The 15,550-nt window shown below is 34.3% G+C and overlaps 1 protein-coding gene across 7 annotated transcripts in view; it reads left to right on the forward strand.

Moving 5' to 3' along the window:
- The window catches only part of LOC124161192, a 67,751-nt gene that overhangs the window by 44,543 nt on the left and 7,658 nt on the right, over nt 1-15,550 (forward strand). For 4 of the 7 annotated variants that reach the window (XM_046537432.1, XM_046537434.1, XM_046537437.1 and 1 more), the window contains 5 exons: nt 4,658-4,714; nt 9,779-9,975; nt 11,534-11,700; nt 14,229-14,369; nt 14,582-14,831. In XM_046537432.1, coding sequence (XP_046393388.1) covers nt 4,658-4,714; nt 9,779-9,975; nt 11,534-11,700; nt 14,229-14,369; nt 14,582-14,831 — 812 coding nt within the window. The remainder of the gene's footprint in view (nt 1-4,657; nt 4,715-9,778; nt 9,976-11,533; nt 11,701-14,228; nt 14,370-14,581; nt 14,832-15,550) is intronic. The other 3 variants (XM_046537433.1, XM_046537436.1, XM_046537438.1) reach the window with 1 other exon arrangement.

The following is a 15,550-nucleotide window of genomic DNA, read 5'->3' on the forward strand; positions in this document are numbered from 1 at the left end:
GTGGATTATGTATCTATTAATCACTCCCTTAGCTGCCCAATCCTCACGTATACTTACTGTCTTACCTAACCCCATCAATTTTCCATTTCCTACCCTTGGCCCTTAAAAACTAATATTTCAATGGAATGGGTATAAAAGCATGAAGAACCAAAAAACAGGATAAAAAAATGATAGAAAGAGATTATGATTTCAGCTGACTCCCCCATTTCTGTCCATTATCACTGGTCTACTGCGATTTGATTTTAAACAGTTAATTCCTCTGTGGATTAGGCATTTTTTCTCCCAATTTTTTTGTTGAGTACATGCGTACATTTTAAGATTCCTCATGAAACTTGGGCAAAATATCAATTTTTGATACGTAATTTAATTGAATTGATTGTAAAAAAACATAAATTGTTTTATCAGTGAATGAATTTATGCCTTTATAAATGAAACAATTTATTGGTGGGACTACTAGATGTTTTAAACTCTGACTTTATCTCAGGATTTCTTTCAGGGGCATAAAAATATTACAGGCTTTTAATCAATGTTTGTTAATCATATGGATTTTAAATTCTGAATTGTGATTTTGAGGTTATTTGTGAATTAGATAACATTGCTTCTGCTTTAAGTCATAATTAAAGCTATGGTCATGAATGTGTCAACTGATGGAATGACTTGGGAAGGAAAATGACCATTTAAACACCTACTTTCATTGGATAAAATGTCATTTGAGAATCTGTGAATGAGTAACAACTTCTGGATTAGTCTCTGAAAGTGATAGTCTATATTCATTTCAAATATAGGTAAAAGTAGTGAAAGATCAAATCTTCAATCCTTAGATTTTAGTCGAATCCTTAAATCCGTGCCTAATTAAAAAAAAAAGGAAGTAAAGAATTGAAATGCTGATTTGCTGTAATGGCTTTATGCAAAAATTAACAGAAATTCAGCCAAGAAAATACTGATGTTGGTCACTTAGCCTGTAAACATGTTTAAGTTTTGCTAGCATATGTACCGCTTGCAGCTGACATATGAATATATACTGGTTATTAGAACATTTTTCTCATCTTAAAAATAATGATTGATTTGATGCTTTGGTATATTTGCTCTATCTACTTTTTGAAATATCTTAATTGAAGGAAGCTTATGCTTTAAGTCCTGTTGGTTTTGAATGGTGAAGTTAAGCACATTTTTACTCTTTCTATGACTCATAAAAATTTTATTTTAATTATTTGTATGGAACGCATATGTTTATCTTTAGGAGCATTTTGTAATAATTATCTGAACTGGATAAATGTATAGACCTTTGCTGCCTATAGAACTTCATTAAATTCTGTGATAATCTTAGGACATTTAGATGCTGGATTAGTTCAGACATCTGTGGAATGACATTTTTAATGTCTTTGCGCACTTCTTAATCTTTATTGCATGCTTTCACTATTCATCTTACTTGCCCACTGACTATGAGTATGACTATTGGATTCCGGTTGATATAGAATAGCGAGCAATCAAAAAATAGCTTCAAAACATGGAAGCTAAAAATCCTGCTAACCCTTTGGTTCTGGATTAACCTCAGTCAGGTTCAAGCTTTCCTTTGGTGTCAGTAATCAGTAGACAGCTTGTATTACTATTGCTTTCGACAGCCCTTCATATATTTTTGATTTATTGATATTGGTTGCTACAATTTGGATGTATTGATTATTTGTTGGAATATGCTTAAACTGCTCCTCATTGATTGCCACGGGAGAACATTCCCCTGGCTTGGTTATCGAACCACAGACCTTTGGCTTTCATGGCCACTGCACAGACCACTATGCTATTCTGGTACATAAATGTGAATTTCCCATTCATGTGGCAGGCTTGACACCCAACTGTCAAGTATGGCTTTAGTACTGGAATGGGTTTTACTTGAGGTTGTAGCTTCTTGGTGGCCCACACTCCCTTGCACTACCGTCTTGGATCGACCGCAAGGGCCTAATATCTAGAACCATTATCCCTGGGAAATTGGTAGGGAATCAAGGAACCAAATAGTGTAGAGGTCTCCATAGTGGCTAGGAAAGCCAAAGGCAGGTGGTTTGATTCCAGGTCGAGGGGAATTTTTCCCTTAGGTAAATAATTTGAGTATCACTGCCATTCACATGGCTGGCTTGAAATATTTCACTTGCCTAAGCTGATTTATTTTGATTTGGTGATGAGAGAATTTCCTATACTTTATTAAAAAGAAACCTTCATCCTGAAGGAAAAATGTTATGCATGCAATTCTAATCTTTTGTTAATAGGTATAAGCTTTTTGTGGAATATACATTTTTGTCTGTGTTAAGTGTATTTATTTTATTATTTGCTTAGTTCATGTCTATTTAGTTTTCAATGATTCCAATTTCTATATTGCTTTTGCTTCTTTTTTTCTTAAAGATACTTTAGAGCACTAATTATCTGTCGTAATTAAGGAGGAGCCTAATCTGATGGCTGAAATTATGACCAGATCTTAGTTTTCAATCAGAAGATGTTGTTTCTTTTAATTATTAATTGATTATTCATCTTGAAACATTCAGCAGAACTTGATATCATCTTAAAATACAATAGAACGTGGTTGATAATTTATCAGGTAAACATAGAGAATTAACAGAGTTTGGTAGCCTATATGTACTCACAGTTAGTGGCATTAGTTTGAATTTGATATCATCATAAAATACAATAGAACGTGGTTGATAATTTATCCGGTAAACCTAGAGAATTAACAGAGTTTGGTAGCCTGTATGTGTTGACTTTCACAGTCAGAAAACCCGTACAGGCATCTTGAAATGGCATGTTCAAGAACCCTTTAGGGTGTTTCCAGTCTTTTATCCTGAATTTTCTAGACTTCCCTTTTTGTTAAATGGTGATTATCTGATAAAATTAGCAAATCTTCCATAATATTGTGTGAATAGAGGTTGCTATAACCAATTCCATACTGTAGCTGTAATGAATATATTAATTTTTTTTTGTTTTTGTGTGTTAGATCTTACCAATGAAACAGGCATGGTAATTTTTCTGGGGTAGACTTCAATGGAACCAATGCTGAAAAATTATACTTTAATATGTATAGCCTTTGCTAGCTCAATCCCAATATTAAACAGTGTTAATTTGGTATCATCATTTGACTGAATGTGTACTGTTTTAATGGGAAGATTTTTATGAACCGACAATGAGGCTTTATCCTTTGATTTAGTTGGCTGTTGGATTTATTTGGAAAAGTAATTTGAATGGAAGAGTCAGAGGAATGGTTTCTCTTGGATGACTGGATTATCTTATGCTTTGATGAGCATTAAATATGATAATTAGTGCTCTACTTTGTTATTGATGTAAAAATGAATAGGTATTTTTATTTTAAAGCTGTTATTATGAACAAGATTCACTGATGTATTTTGAAGCATAAATTTGTTGAAGTTGCTATTTTGTTTCTGATCATTTCCTTAGCGTTTAAGGAACAGGAGACAAATAAGTAGGAATGGATAGAAGCAATCATGGATTATGGATTGGGAAAGTATGTTATTGGCATTATGTTTGGCATAGCCATCAAAATGGCAAAGTGGACAGAACCCGGAAGTCTACCCTTTTGCAAAAGTATGTTATTGTTTCCCATGGATTGGGGCAAATGGTAGTCATGGCAAATTTAAGCTACAAATGAGGGTGATAGTGAAGGCAAATGAAAGTTACTGTTGAGGGCAGTTGGTTGTTGTTATTTTAGTTGAATGCTAAATTGTGTTCTTTCAAGCATTTTGAGCTCTTGCTCTATAATGTTTAAATTTCCTGCTTTACTGCATAAATGATTAGACATATTTCTGTGGTGAGGTAAGACTCCTTTTTTTTTTGATGGAACTTACGTCTTATGATTGAACTTATACATCATCTCCTAGCTTTACATGAGAGTGGACTGTACAATTGAAATGACGTAATTCGAAAGCAGATCATGAAGAACTTGATTTAAGTTATGGCCAAAAGCTTTGTTGGGGATAAAAAGACTGCTCATTTTGCTTATACTAATGAGTTTATGCTTCAAAATTCATTTTAAATTTGGTAGTGTTCCTTTTTAATAGTTATTTAAAACCTGATTGTATAATTAATGAGTGTCTAGCTAGTAAAGCTCTGTAAACTCCTCCTTTCATAACAGTAAGATTAATAGCTTAAAGAAATTTAATTTGCCTTAGATACTGAAAAGTTATCTTGAAACATAACTGAAATTGTTGCTTTTCATGAACTGTAGCATTTAACATGTTCCCTTAGCCCTCTTTTGAAATATGTCTGCATCAGTTTTAATCCACTGCCCTCTGGATTTGACATATTTTATTGTTCGTAATGCCTGGCATTGTGCATATGCTGCATGTGATCTTGACTAGATAACTTTCCAATTCCCCACTATTACTTATATATTTCAATTCTTATTCCATGCATTTCCTTTTAATTAAATGAAACTTCGAGATACCACAATATGTCAAATTTCAGAGAGCAGTTGCTCTTTTATTTATTTCTGCCTCTCGTATATCCTTTGTGATGTTGGTTTTGATTTTCTGTCTGTCTGATGAATTGGAAACTGTCAAAATCAAATGTATATTTTTGTTTTACTCGCTGCATGTGATTTTGTTTTAGTTTCTCATCCCACCTATCCCTTTTTTTCTCTGAATTCATCCTAATGTCATAGGTCGAGTGATCTTGTCCGAGCCTCACAGGAATACATCACAAGGGTTGCCTCAAAAAGGTATAGCTTATTTGTAGTTATTGCCCTCTGAATTGTCCTGAGCACTCAGATAAATTTTGTATTTAATCCAGTTCAGTATTTCTCTGTAATTCATTTGAGTCATTCCACGTTGACTCAGCACGACAGAGTAACATTTTACACCCACCCTTTCTGATTCTTTTCTAAGTGGACATATTTAGTGACCCTCATGATAAAGATACAAATGAGTTTAATAGCAAGGTTACGTGACGAAGTTGGGGAAACTCCAGCCTCAATAATGGCAGGGTAAAGTCTTCGCCGGCCGAACTTAAGGTCACAGGATATCACATAACAATAAGGTCATGTTGTTTCTTAGATTCACCCACTGTAGAAGGCCTAAAATGTACTGTTTCTTGGGTGATGAAGTTAAGTAGAAAGTAAATTTGATGAAATATGACCACGTGAACCTAAAGAGGAATGGCTCATGGATTTTTGATGCAATGATATTACTAATTTGCCTCTCTGATATTTTTCAAGGGTAAAGTTATAGGCTGGAGTAGAGAAATATAATTCATTTTTATTGAAGGAGGGATTTTTTTAAAGATATTCACGATGAAAGTTTTAAGTCATTAACCTTGGTTTGAAATTCCTGCATAGGGGCTGCATTGCATCAAAGTTTAAATCTCTAATTATTCTCTTTTTTAGCTTTATTTGAACTTCACAAAAGCTTTATTTGAAGTTAGAGTTGTAGTCTTTTGTCTATAAATAGGTCTTTGGTTTTGTCTGTTTTTGAATTTCACCTAATTTACCAAATTGTGTGTCCTGTAACTTTGGTATTGATTAATGTTTGGAAGGAAATTTCTTAGCTTTTCTACAAAAACACACACTTTATTGCCGACTAGTTTCGGTTACACTGTACCATTTTCAAGACTAGTGATACACATCAGAATTTGCCGGTATATATACTCTGTGGTCGGGTGATTGGTATTGATTGTTCTAAAACATAAAAATTAATTTTTCATAACTGGATGGGGGTCACTGAATATACAAAATTTTGAAAGGAATCTGAGAAGGTCAGAGTAAATGGTGTGTTGAGCTCATTTGGAATGACCTTATTTAGGCATTAGACAGCTGTACTTCAGGCTTTTGTCTTTTTTTTACTGTATAATGTTTTAGGATGTGTAGTTACTTTCTCTTTGAATAGTGAGTGTTTCCGTTTGTGTAGTACCTGCAGCTAATAGGAGTATTCTTTTGCATGTTTTTGAAATCCAATGACTTCAGTGGGAATTTAGTGATTTGAAGGAATTCAGACTAGGGTATTTACAATTATTTGTTCATTTAAAATACATTTCATTATGGTGATAGTAAAGCATAGTTTGAGCTCCGACAAAATCAGTGGTTCTTTAGATGCTGACTACAATTTATCACTTTTCAATTATTTACATATGTCATCATGACTTAATTGACATAAGATGTCTTAAGGCTATTTATGTTATTAGTAAATATTTACAACATAATGCAATGTTCAAGGCCTTTAATGGCCCAGTCATGTATTACTTATCGTCTAAATTGTTTCGAGTATTTGTTAGTGTCATTGAAAAATGGAGGCCAGACTGCGTAATATTCCTGTAAGTTCATTGGAATTCAGTTTATTGGAGCAAAACCTATAAAAATAATGAGTTGATTAATGTTTTTGCGGGATTTTATCTAAATTTGAAGTTGCTTGAAGTGAGGGTTTAAAAGATTTTGTTAGGTTTTGCATTTGTGAGATACTCTCTGCACTGTGGACCTCAGAGAGCGTGTTAGAGGAAGGAAATGGCTCTCACATGTGGCTTGTTCAGTACCTGGGGTATTATTATTACCATTCCATTTTTACTTTTAGTAAGGACACAAAGGATGACCATTGAAGGACATAAACTTTGTTTGGGTGGGCCAAAAATCACTTTTTTTTTAGATTTAATTTGCCCTCTGCTGAAAAGTTGTTATGTAACTGATATCAGGGTCTCAGAAAGTTTGTTTGACATTCATGGCTCCAAAAATTTTGGTGCCACCCTTTATTGAAAGTAAGTTAAGGCGAAGTAAAAAATAATAGATGTATCATTTAATGCTTCTCATGGTCTCTGTTAGTAGTGAATTTCTAATTGAATGAAGGTGAGGCAAGTTTTGTCTCATGTGTACAACTTACTTGTATCCTGTTTTTGCCAGTTGTAAATTCATGGAAAATTATGTGTCCAAGTTTAACTAAGATTTAATACAAACCTGTGATGAAAGTATTTGTCGTTGACTAATGCAACTACCACATTCTAAATTACCTAATCAGTTAAATGGCTTGGAACTAAAATGGAGTTCATTTTTGTTTCATGTAATGTATTTGTAAACAAATGAAGGCAATTTTTTAGTGTGGTGTTGGTAGTCATTGATGCGATAGTAATATTTTGTATGTCCTCATTTGTCTCTGTAAATTAGTTGTGTTGTCACTTTTTAAGGAAGTTGAAAAAATTCACCATTAAAAAATGACCTTGGGGAATTTGTCTTTGTAGAGTACTGGTGGAAGGTAATCAGTTCTATGAATGTTGGTCGGTATTTAATCCAATCTTTCAATGTCTGCTGCACAAATTCACTTCTGAGCGGTTGAGGTAATTCATGTCTGTCATGGTGGGATATTAGTTGAAGAATTTGCCTTGATGAGATCTATTCAGATGCATTGCTTTTATGTTAAATGTGAGGTATTTAATTCCATGCACAGTTTTAGTCCCATAAAAGTAAAGTATTTATTTTCATTCCTCTCTGCTTGCCCTAGGGGCTGAATGTGTGTTGCTAAAGCATCATTTCAATACTTTCTAGGTGTAGCGAATGTAGTACCCTTATCAATGAATCTTGATCAATTAATGGGAGCTGTTATTTCTATAAAGTTGTGGATCTTTCAATGGTGGTGGTTTTTTATATCTTATTAAATCAATAGGAAGCCAAGACGTTACTAGGTGATTATGAGTTATCATCTGTCAGGTATTGCTGTTTCGTAGCTAACACATAAATCTCAAATCATGCGTTGAAGTGGATGCTTGGCTTCTATTTTTCAGGAATAATCCATCTTATAATTCAGGTTTAAGGAATAGTTGTGTTTCATTATGGGTTGCAGTGAGCTTATAGCTAGTTGTATTTGAGGTATATATCCTTCATAAATATCTAGTTGATTTTATAAACTTCTCAACTTGTTGTGTTTAATGTGTGAAAGGCACAACTATGTTTTGATGGCATAAATGGCTTTATGAGCTTCATATTCCATTTTATCCTCACAGTCAAAGCAAAAATTAGGCAGGAGACTAATCCAAAAATACATCATACATACTTCCTTTAAAGAATAATATTCAATATCTCTTAATTGAGTATGGGTTGTGTAATTACTTTTTCGTGAAACCATGGCAAATATTTTAATAACCCAGTCATGAAAATCACACTTTCTTTCCTTATCTCTGGTCCTTTACCTACTTTGTTTCCTTAACCTCACTCCTCTGAATAGTTTCCTTAATAGTCCATACTTTCATAGTCCAACATACTTTTAATAGTCTTACATACTTTTAATAGTCCAACTTGATGTACGTTGTTTCTGCTCTTGTTATCAAATATGTATATGATGACATCAGATTACATATCTTTAAAGTAAGTAGGAGAAGTGTCAGCAACACTCTTCGATGTGGATAAAAAGTAAATGAGTTCATACTACTCTTAGAGAAAATTGGCATTCAATTTTAGCGTCCTTCTGATAAGAAGCCAAATTTTCATCAGCTTCTTTTGTTTATTTGGAGGTAATCATAAAGTGACTTATTGTACAGCATTGAGCTATTTCTATTATTAGCTCACAAACACAATAATTCATATTTGGTTATAATAATGTGTTAAACATTGTAAAAACTGAAAGGAGAGGAAGGGTATACATGTGGAAATTCTGTGAATGCAACTTTCCGTAGGTGTAGAGTTATCATAAACAATGGCATAAAAATTTCTTAATTCTTTGGGTGGATATATGGATTAGTGTTTGTCCTCAAATAAGTATATCACAAATTGTGAAAATATTTTTGATTGTCTACAAAACTATTTTAGTGTTGAGTATAAACTAAAGTTAAAGTTTTAAAAAAAGTTTTTTTATTTTTGCAGAAAAATGTTACCATTGTTATTTTTATCATTTTAACAGGCATATCTATTGTATTTATTTTTATTTTGTGTCTCGAAACTGTTCAACCAGTATTTGTGCTTCATTCATTTGCGAACCATTAGCCAATCAGGTGTAATTTGTTTATTTATAAAATTTGTTTTTATCGTTTCCTAAAATTATATGCAGTGCCAGCCTCACTAAAACAATTTCATAACTAGCAACTGATTCAAATAATCTGGGGCTGCTGAAGAAATACTTGAAAGAGCATAAAAAATGTAGTTATTTCCAGTTTTAATGATAGGGATAAAAATCTGCTATTTACATGTTGACCTATGGAGATTAATTTTTTCATTAAAATCTCAGTCATGCCTAATGGAATGATGCAGCTCCGTAAAATATATTATGATAAAAGTTGCTATCATAAGAATGAGTGTCAATTCTCTCTAATTAGGTAGGGTCGCTTCATAATATCATTAATCTTCAAGCCTCAGTAATATAATTCAATTGAATTCAATTTGAAGAATATAAATTGAGATAAGAGGTGTTCAATAATATGGGATTGCTAATATTACTTCGAAATTATTTCACTCCAGTGAAAAGTTTACACTTTCATGCATATGAATGGATTGTTGTGATCAATATGTGTTGGGGTGTTTGGATCTTCTATGAAAAGGGCATAAGTTGTTTTATGCCTTATAAAGTTATTTAAAAAATCATTTAAAAATTCTTTTGAGTAAGGGAGAAATAGTTTCCAGAATTTGTGTATAGTATTATCTATTATGACCGTGGTAGATTAATAAAATGGTCGCATTACACGATCATGAGTACATTTTTAAAATATTAATTGAAGGAAAGTTTCTAAATGCTTCATAGATAAGAAAGTGCCTCATGTGAATATCAATGTCAAGAGCTAGGATCAGGGATTCATTACTGTTATTTTTTGGCAATTTCAGGAATAAAAGCTGAGTATCCATTACCAGAGAGAGAAATTAAAACTCCAAGGGAAAGAACAACAGTGTCTGGCCTTTCAGTATCTTCCATGGGGAGTGGCATTCGAAGGCGTAGGAAACGTAAAAGTGAGCTTCTCAGCAGAGAAGAGATAGTCAACTGTATATGTGGATCCCCAGAAGAAGATGGCCTTATGATGCAGGTACATTAAGTGTTTGAGAACGGAAAGTAATGATATGTAAACAGATATTGTGATCGCTTTGATTGCTATGGTTATTTAAATTTGCATTTGGGCCAAAAAGTAGGAACCCTTTTAATTGTGGTCATAAAGTGACTTTTGTCCATTCTAACTTGTTTCTTCAGGATAAAAATTGTTAAGGGATTGGTTGAATTATTGAAAATCTTGCCCGGGCCACATTTTGCTTAATTTTGAAAGCTTTCATCAAGGGTAATAAACCAGAATAACAGTTCTAATCCTAAATTCTGTAAATAAAAATTTAAACTACAGTGGAACTGCATTAAAGCGAGTACACCCTATTGCGAGACCCCTACCATTATGAGAGATAGCCGAGGTACTGTCAATTGACCCTATAAGATTAGCATGTAAAAAATATCTGTTTTTACGAGGCCCTTTTGTTGCTGGCACTCTCCATAGCAAGAGTTTGCATTGACGGAAAGCCTTCACCAAGAGTCACTAATCTCTGTAATTTCTTTGTAGCTACCCATCCCACTCTGCATCAATTGCGGGGTTAATGAGCCAGTGCTTCCCAGATTGTTCCCAAGCGATTCCCTTTTGGTATCCCTCTGCTCTCTTTCTCAGAAATCACCTTTTTATTTGTCATGATCTTATAGTTATCAATGCAATATCCTTTTTTACTTCTTCCTTCTCTCCCTCATCTCCAGTTGAACTATCAATCTTTATTTTAATTTTATCATTATGGCAATAGTAACTGAATTCACTAGTATATAAAAAAATTAAGTCAATTATATAAAAATGAATGAGTAAATCAGTACATATAAATGATTTTGGTTATCATTTCTTTGAACATTTAAACAATTTAATTGTATCACCTATTGGTCATGGGTTTGAATGCCCAGATGATCTATAATCATTGTCTGAATATAAACAGCATTATGTACGCATAAAACTTAAAAGGGAAGTGTGGCATATATCAAATAACATCAGCATAAATATTGCTTGGGGTTGCTCAATCATTTTTTCACCACAATACTTTGGTTCCTTGCAAATGTAAAGAATTTCTTTTGCAAAATATTATATTTATGTATTTTCTTCCATTTTAACAATTGTTTTTTCTATGTACGATTAATGGAGTGGTTACGAAAACTAAAACATTTAATTTTAATCAGAATCAAAATTGTTATTACTCTCAGCACACTGATGTGCTGGAGGTATGAAAAAAGCTCTTGAGGAATATGTAAAAAAATGTATCTCTGGGTCATCTATTACTAACAATTGGATTTCCATTGAGAATATTTTAAATTATTTTATGAATCTTAAGCATATTCTTGTGGAGTATAGAAGTATATTCCTCTATTGTAGGTCGTACCTACCTATCATGTTTATTTAAGTATGTAGAGGTGATTAATTTTTTACTGTATTGTATAGCTTCTTAAGATATATTTTGAATTGGTAAGGCTTATGCATTTTTGAAATGTTCTTACAGGTTTTCATTACTATAATTTAATCTATTTAATAGTAGTGGCTTTTCAAACATTAATAGCAATATATCCATTTCTAGTGTGAACTCTGTCTCTGCTGGCAGCATGGGCATTGCAATAACATTGAGAGAGAAATAGAAGTACCTGAGAAATATGTTTGCTACATATGTTTGAATCCACAAAAAGAAAGGAAGTCAATGAAGTATTTCCATGATCAAGATTGGCTCAAGAAGGGTGTACTTCCAAGGTCAGTCATGGGACTCACTACCTTTAATTTTTAGTCAATTTTTATTAATATATTTGCTACGGAGCTGAACCTCACATCTCGGGGTCAGATGGTGGGACTCATGCATGGTTCACAAGTAAACTCCATTCCGCATGGTGTGACCCACGGGTGGGCCACTCTTGGGCTCAGCTTCTAGCCACTGTCTAGAGGTGGTGGTGCACCTGGGTGCTTTACCCATATGGTGTACGGGAAGGGAAGTGGAGGGACATGGGGTAGCCATCATTTGGGCCCATTGCATCTAGCTTGGGCTTTGCTAGAGGACTTTGATTTTGAGGCCCTCTCAGCACAGGGCCTTAAGAATGTGGCATGGGCCCATTACCAGGACTCAGGGCTGCAAATTTCTGAGCTTTCGCAATCTGAATGTTAGATTGAGGCCAGTGTCTGGGAGCACCACCCTAGTGGGGCTAATCCCAATTTCTGGTATTTTGATGGAGAACTTGCTTGGTTTTTATACAGCCATTTAAACCTACACATTTCATAGATAACCAATATCATTCAATAAATGTACTTCTCTTTCAAATGAGCAACCAGTTTTTATTGAGCCGAGGTGAATCAAAGACATGACATATGTAGTTTCAAACATAGTTTTCCATGAACCATTTTGGGAGATGGGGAAGGGAAGGGGGATGACATCATAACTGTCATTTGCTTATTTCATTCTGTTTGCTATTCGTTCTAGGAGGTACGGGAGTTCTTTAAACTGTTCCTCCAAAGTTCTTCCTATGATTTTGCTTTGTGGTTTGTCTCTCTTTCATTTATTAAAGGATTATCGAAGAATTTCAAGGAAGAAATTAATTTAAGTTACTATAATTACCATTTGATTTACCAGTGTGGATTGGGCATATGTTCGTGCTGAGTCTGACCATCTGCCTGAAGTTGACCCTCTTGTGTTATGATGGAGTTCTTAATGAGCTGCTAAAATTACGTATCAGGTGAAATTCTTAAATTTTAAGCATTAAGCCAAGTAATTTCTATTACAAGAGAAAGAGAGTGTATATGATTGGATTTGATCAATGCAACTGCATATGAATCCCACATTTTTCTGTGATGTGCCCTTAGGATTCCTCCTTATGGGCTACAGGAATAGTAACCATATTTTTGTACATCAGATAAATGAAGACATAATTCTTAGGGCACAATAAAAATGTACTTTGACTCCTGGAGCTGTCTGTTTCAGAATGAATGGAAACTTTAGCTTCTAATGGTTCTATAGGCAATGGGAACTGCTTACATGGGGAATATAATTTCATAGAAGGGATAAATAATGCCCTGTGTCCTCATTCCACTCTCTTTAATTAACGCATTCAGCTTAGTGTTTTATCATCAAGGGTAGAGCCTCTCTAGGGATATTGACATGATAGCATCAAACCTGTTATGTTTAGATAATTGTCAAGGAATTAGTGCAAAGTGCATTATTTCTTTCATCATTTAATAATTCCAAGAAATAAAACCTGAAACTGTAGAAGTAATAGCAGTGCAGATGTAGGCGTGAAGTCATCGCTAAAAAGCTATGCTCTTTGTGTAGCATGGAGGCCTCCTCCTCCATTGATGCTGCCAGTAGTCCCTGAGGAAGCGGTTGGAACAGCAGTTGCCACTTTGGGTTTGCCACGGAGCTCTCGGAAAGTTGTGATATCAAACCCACCCGAATTGGCCGCAACCCCTTTCAAAAGCTGTTTTTTGTGCCATTGGAATATCAATAGCCTAGAGAATTTTTATCTCTGGAGCGTAGCATTACCTCGCTCTAAGGTTTTTTGCATTGTGCAAGATTTGTCATCTTCTATCATCTCTTTTTTTTTAATGTGCAAAGTCTCCTTTGTAAAACTCCATTCTAAAGTGACTTTATGGAGTGGTTTAGTGTAGCATAGGAAATGCATGTTTCACAAAAATTGAATGGGAACAGCTTTCCTCTGATCATAAGTGGTGGTTGGTCAGCCATTGTATGTGGTGCCACCCAGTCTAGCGACAGTTGGTTGGTCATTCTCGCTTTTGTGCAAAATGAGTTTTGTTCTGGTCCACAAGTGGGTCACACTCAACTTCAGGTTGCACCACATAGGTTGCAGTTTATAGTATAGACACCAAGTTTTAACTTTTCATTTTGCCTAATGGCGGCAGCTGTAAAATGAAGAAAAAATAGTAAATTTTCCCCTGATGAATCATGCCGCAGTGGACCTTTTAATATTCTTTTGATAAACCAGCTACCTGAGCAATGAAAGAAGAATTGAGATCTGTAAATTTAGCAGATTGATTTTGTGCTTAAAGTTAATTTGCTTTCAAATTTTCATATTTAAGTTTAATTCATCATTATGCATCCTTCCACCTCAAAAGTCAACTGTAAATATTAATTCATAAATTTTGATAAATCATGAATTCATCAGTTATATCAGTGGAAATCGCTGGGGTTAAATTCTTGAAATCACTTAATGCATTGAAATGGTTGTGGTTTTAACATGTTACTTAGTGCAAAAATATTTTCTCTTTCATTTCTGTAGCTTATCTTTTCGAGGTAAAGAGGATGAATCCAAAGTATTGCAGAGGTTCCGGGTGTTGAAGAAGTCTCATGAATTGACAGGATCCCTTCTACAACTCAAGACTGTGGTGCATAGCCTTCGTGTTAAAGTGAATATGATTGGGTAAGTGTTTGCAATTTTTTGGCGATCCTTTGGCTAGTAACATGTATTAATCTCAGAATATTTCTCTGTTATGCTTTCTCAGTTATATTTTGAATCTAGATTTGCAGAAACCATAAATGTAGTAATATCCTAAAATATCGAAAATTTGTATTCAGGAATATTGTGACAACCTTGTGGTTAACCTGAACATTTTATTGGTCTGTGTTTGTCAGGAAAAATGACCACCCTAAGTTGTATCTATGGTCTAAGAGCTGGGAGGCCAGTTCGACGACAAATGATGCACCTGAGATGTGTGGGTTGAGCTTGAAGGAAGAGAGTGACAAAATGGGACCACCTCCTCCCGTTGGAAGCCAAGCAAACTCAACCTATGGAGACATAACCAAAACAGAGGATAATCTTCCCGAGTTGACCATGGAGCAAGGGGTATTGGATGAAAAGGATAAAGGCATTCCCTCATTAGAGGTTAGTTTGAAGGTGCTTGTTGTTGTAATTATATTTGCGTTGTAGGAATGGTTGGATCGGATACGTCATTTGCAAATATTTGAAAATGTTTCATATTCTAGATCGAATTAACCCTTTGAGTGCGGATGGCATAGCATTGATGCCCAACATAGGTCCTGCCAACGGGCGGGTGGCATCACATTGATGCCACGCCGGCCTATGTCCTTCAATCGCTCCCTACGCTCCTCCGCTCTGTTCTTTCTACTCTCACTATGGTTTCCCGCACGCACATTGGATTAGGCTACCTTGATATGCCTTCCGTTTTTGAAAAAAAGTTTATGTTTTTTTAGTACATTTTTTTACATTTATGGAGTACTTTTTAATTTGTAAGATTTTTCGCCATTACAAAAAAATTAAAATGTGATATTTTTTTTACTCTTCTGAATATTTGTACTAAATGTTGCCAGATTTGAAGGTTATTCCGCGTTTTAGTCGTATTAAAATTTTTGTTAACAATATTTAGCCATAATCTTCCTTTCATCTCACCGTCGAAAAATATTTTCGTATTTCAAAATACGGTCACAATACACAAGCTAAACACAGTTGAATAATATGTTTCTCTTTTTATTATTGTTTAAACTTAATATTTACAAATTGCCGTTTTAACTCATAACATTCTTCCATAACATATTTGCAACTCATTTTCTGAACGATCCTTTCAATAGGGGTTTGATTATATT

This window comes from Ischnura elegans, chromosome 6 (genome assembly GCF_921293095.1).
Source record: "Ischnura elegans chromosome 6, ioIscEleg1.1, whole genome shotgun sequence".
In the NCBI taxonomy this organism is placed as follows: Eukaryota; Metazoa; Arthropoda; class Insecta; order Odonata; family Coenagrionidae; genus Ischnura; species Ischnura elegans.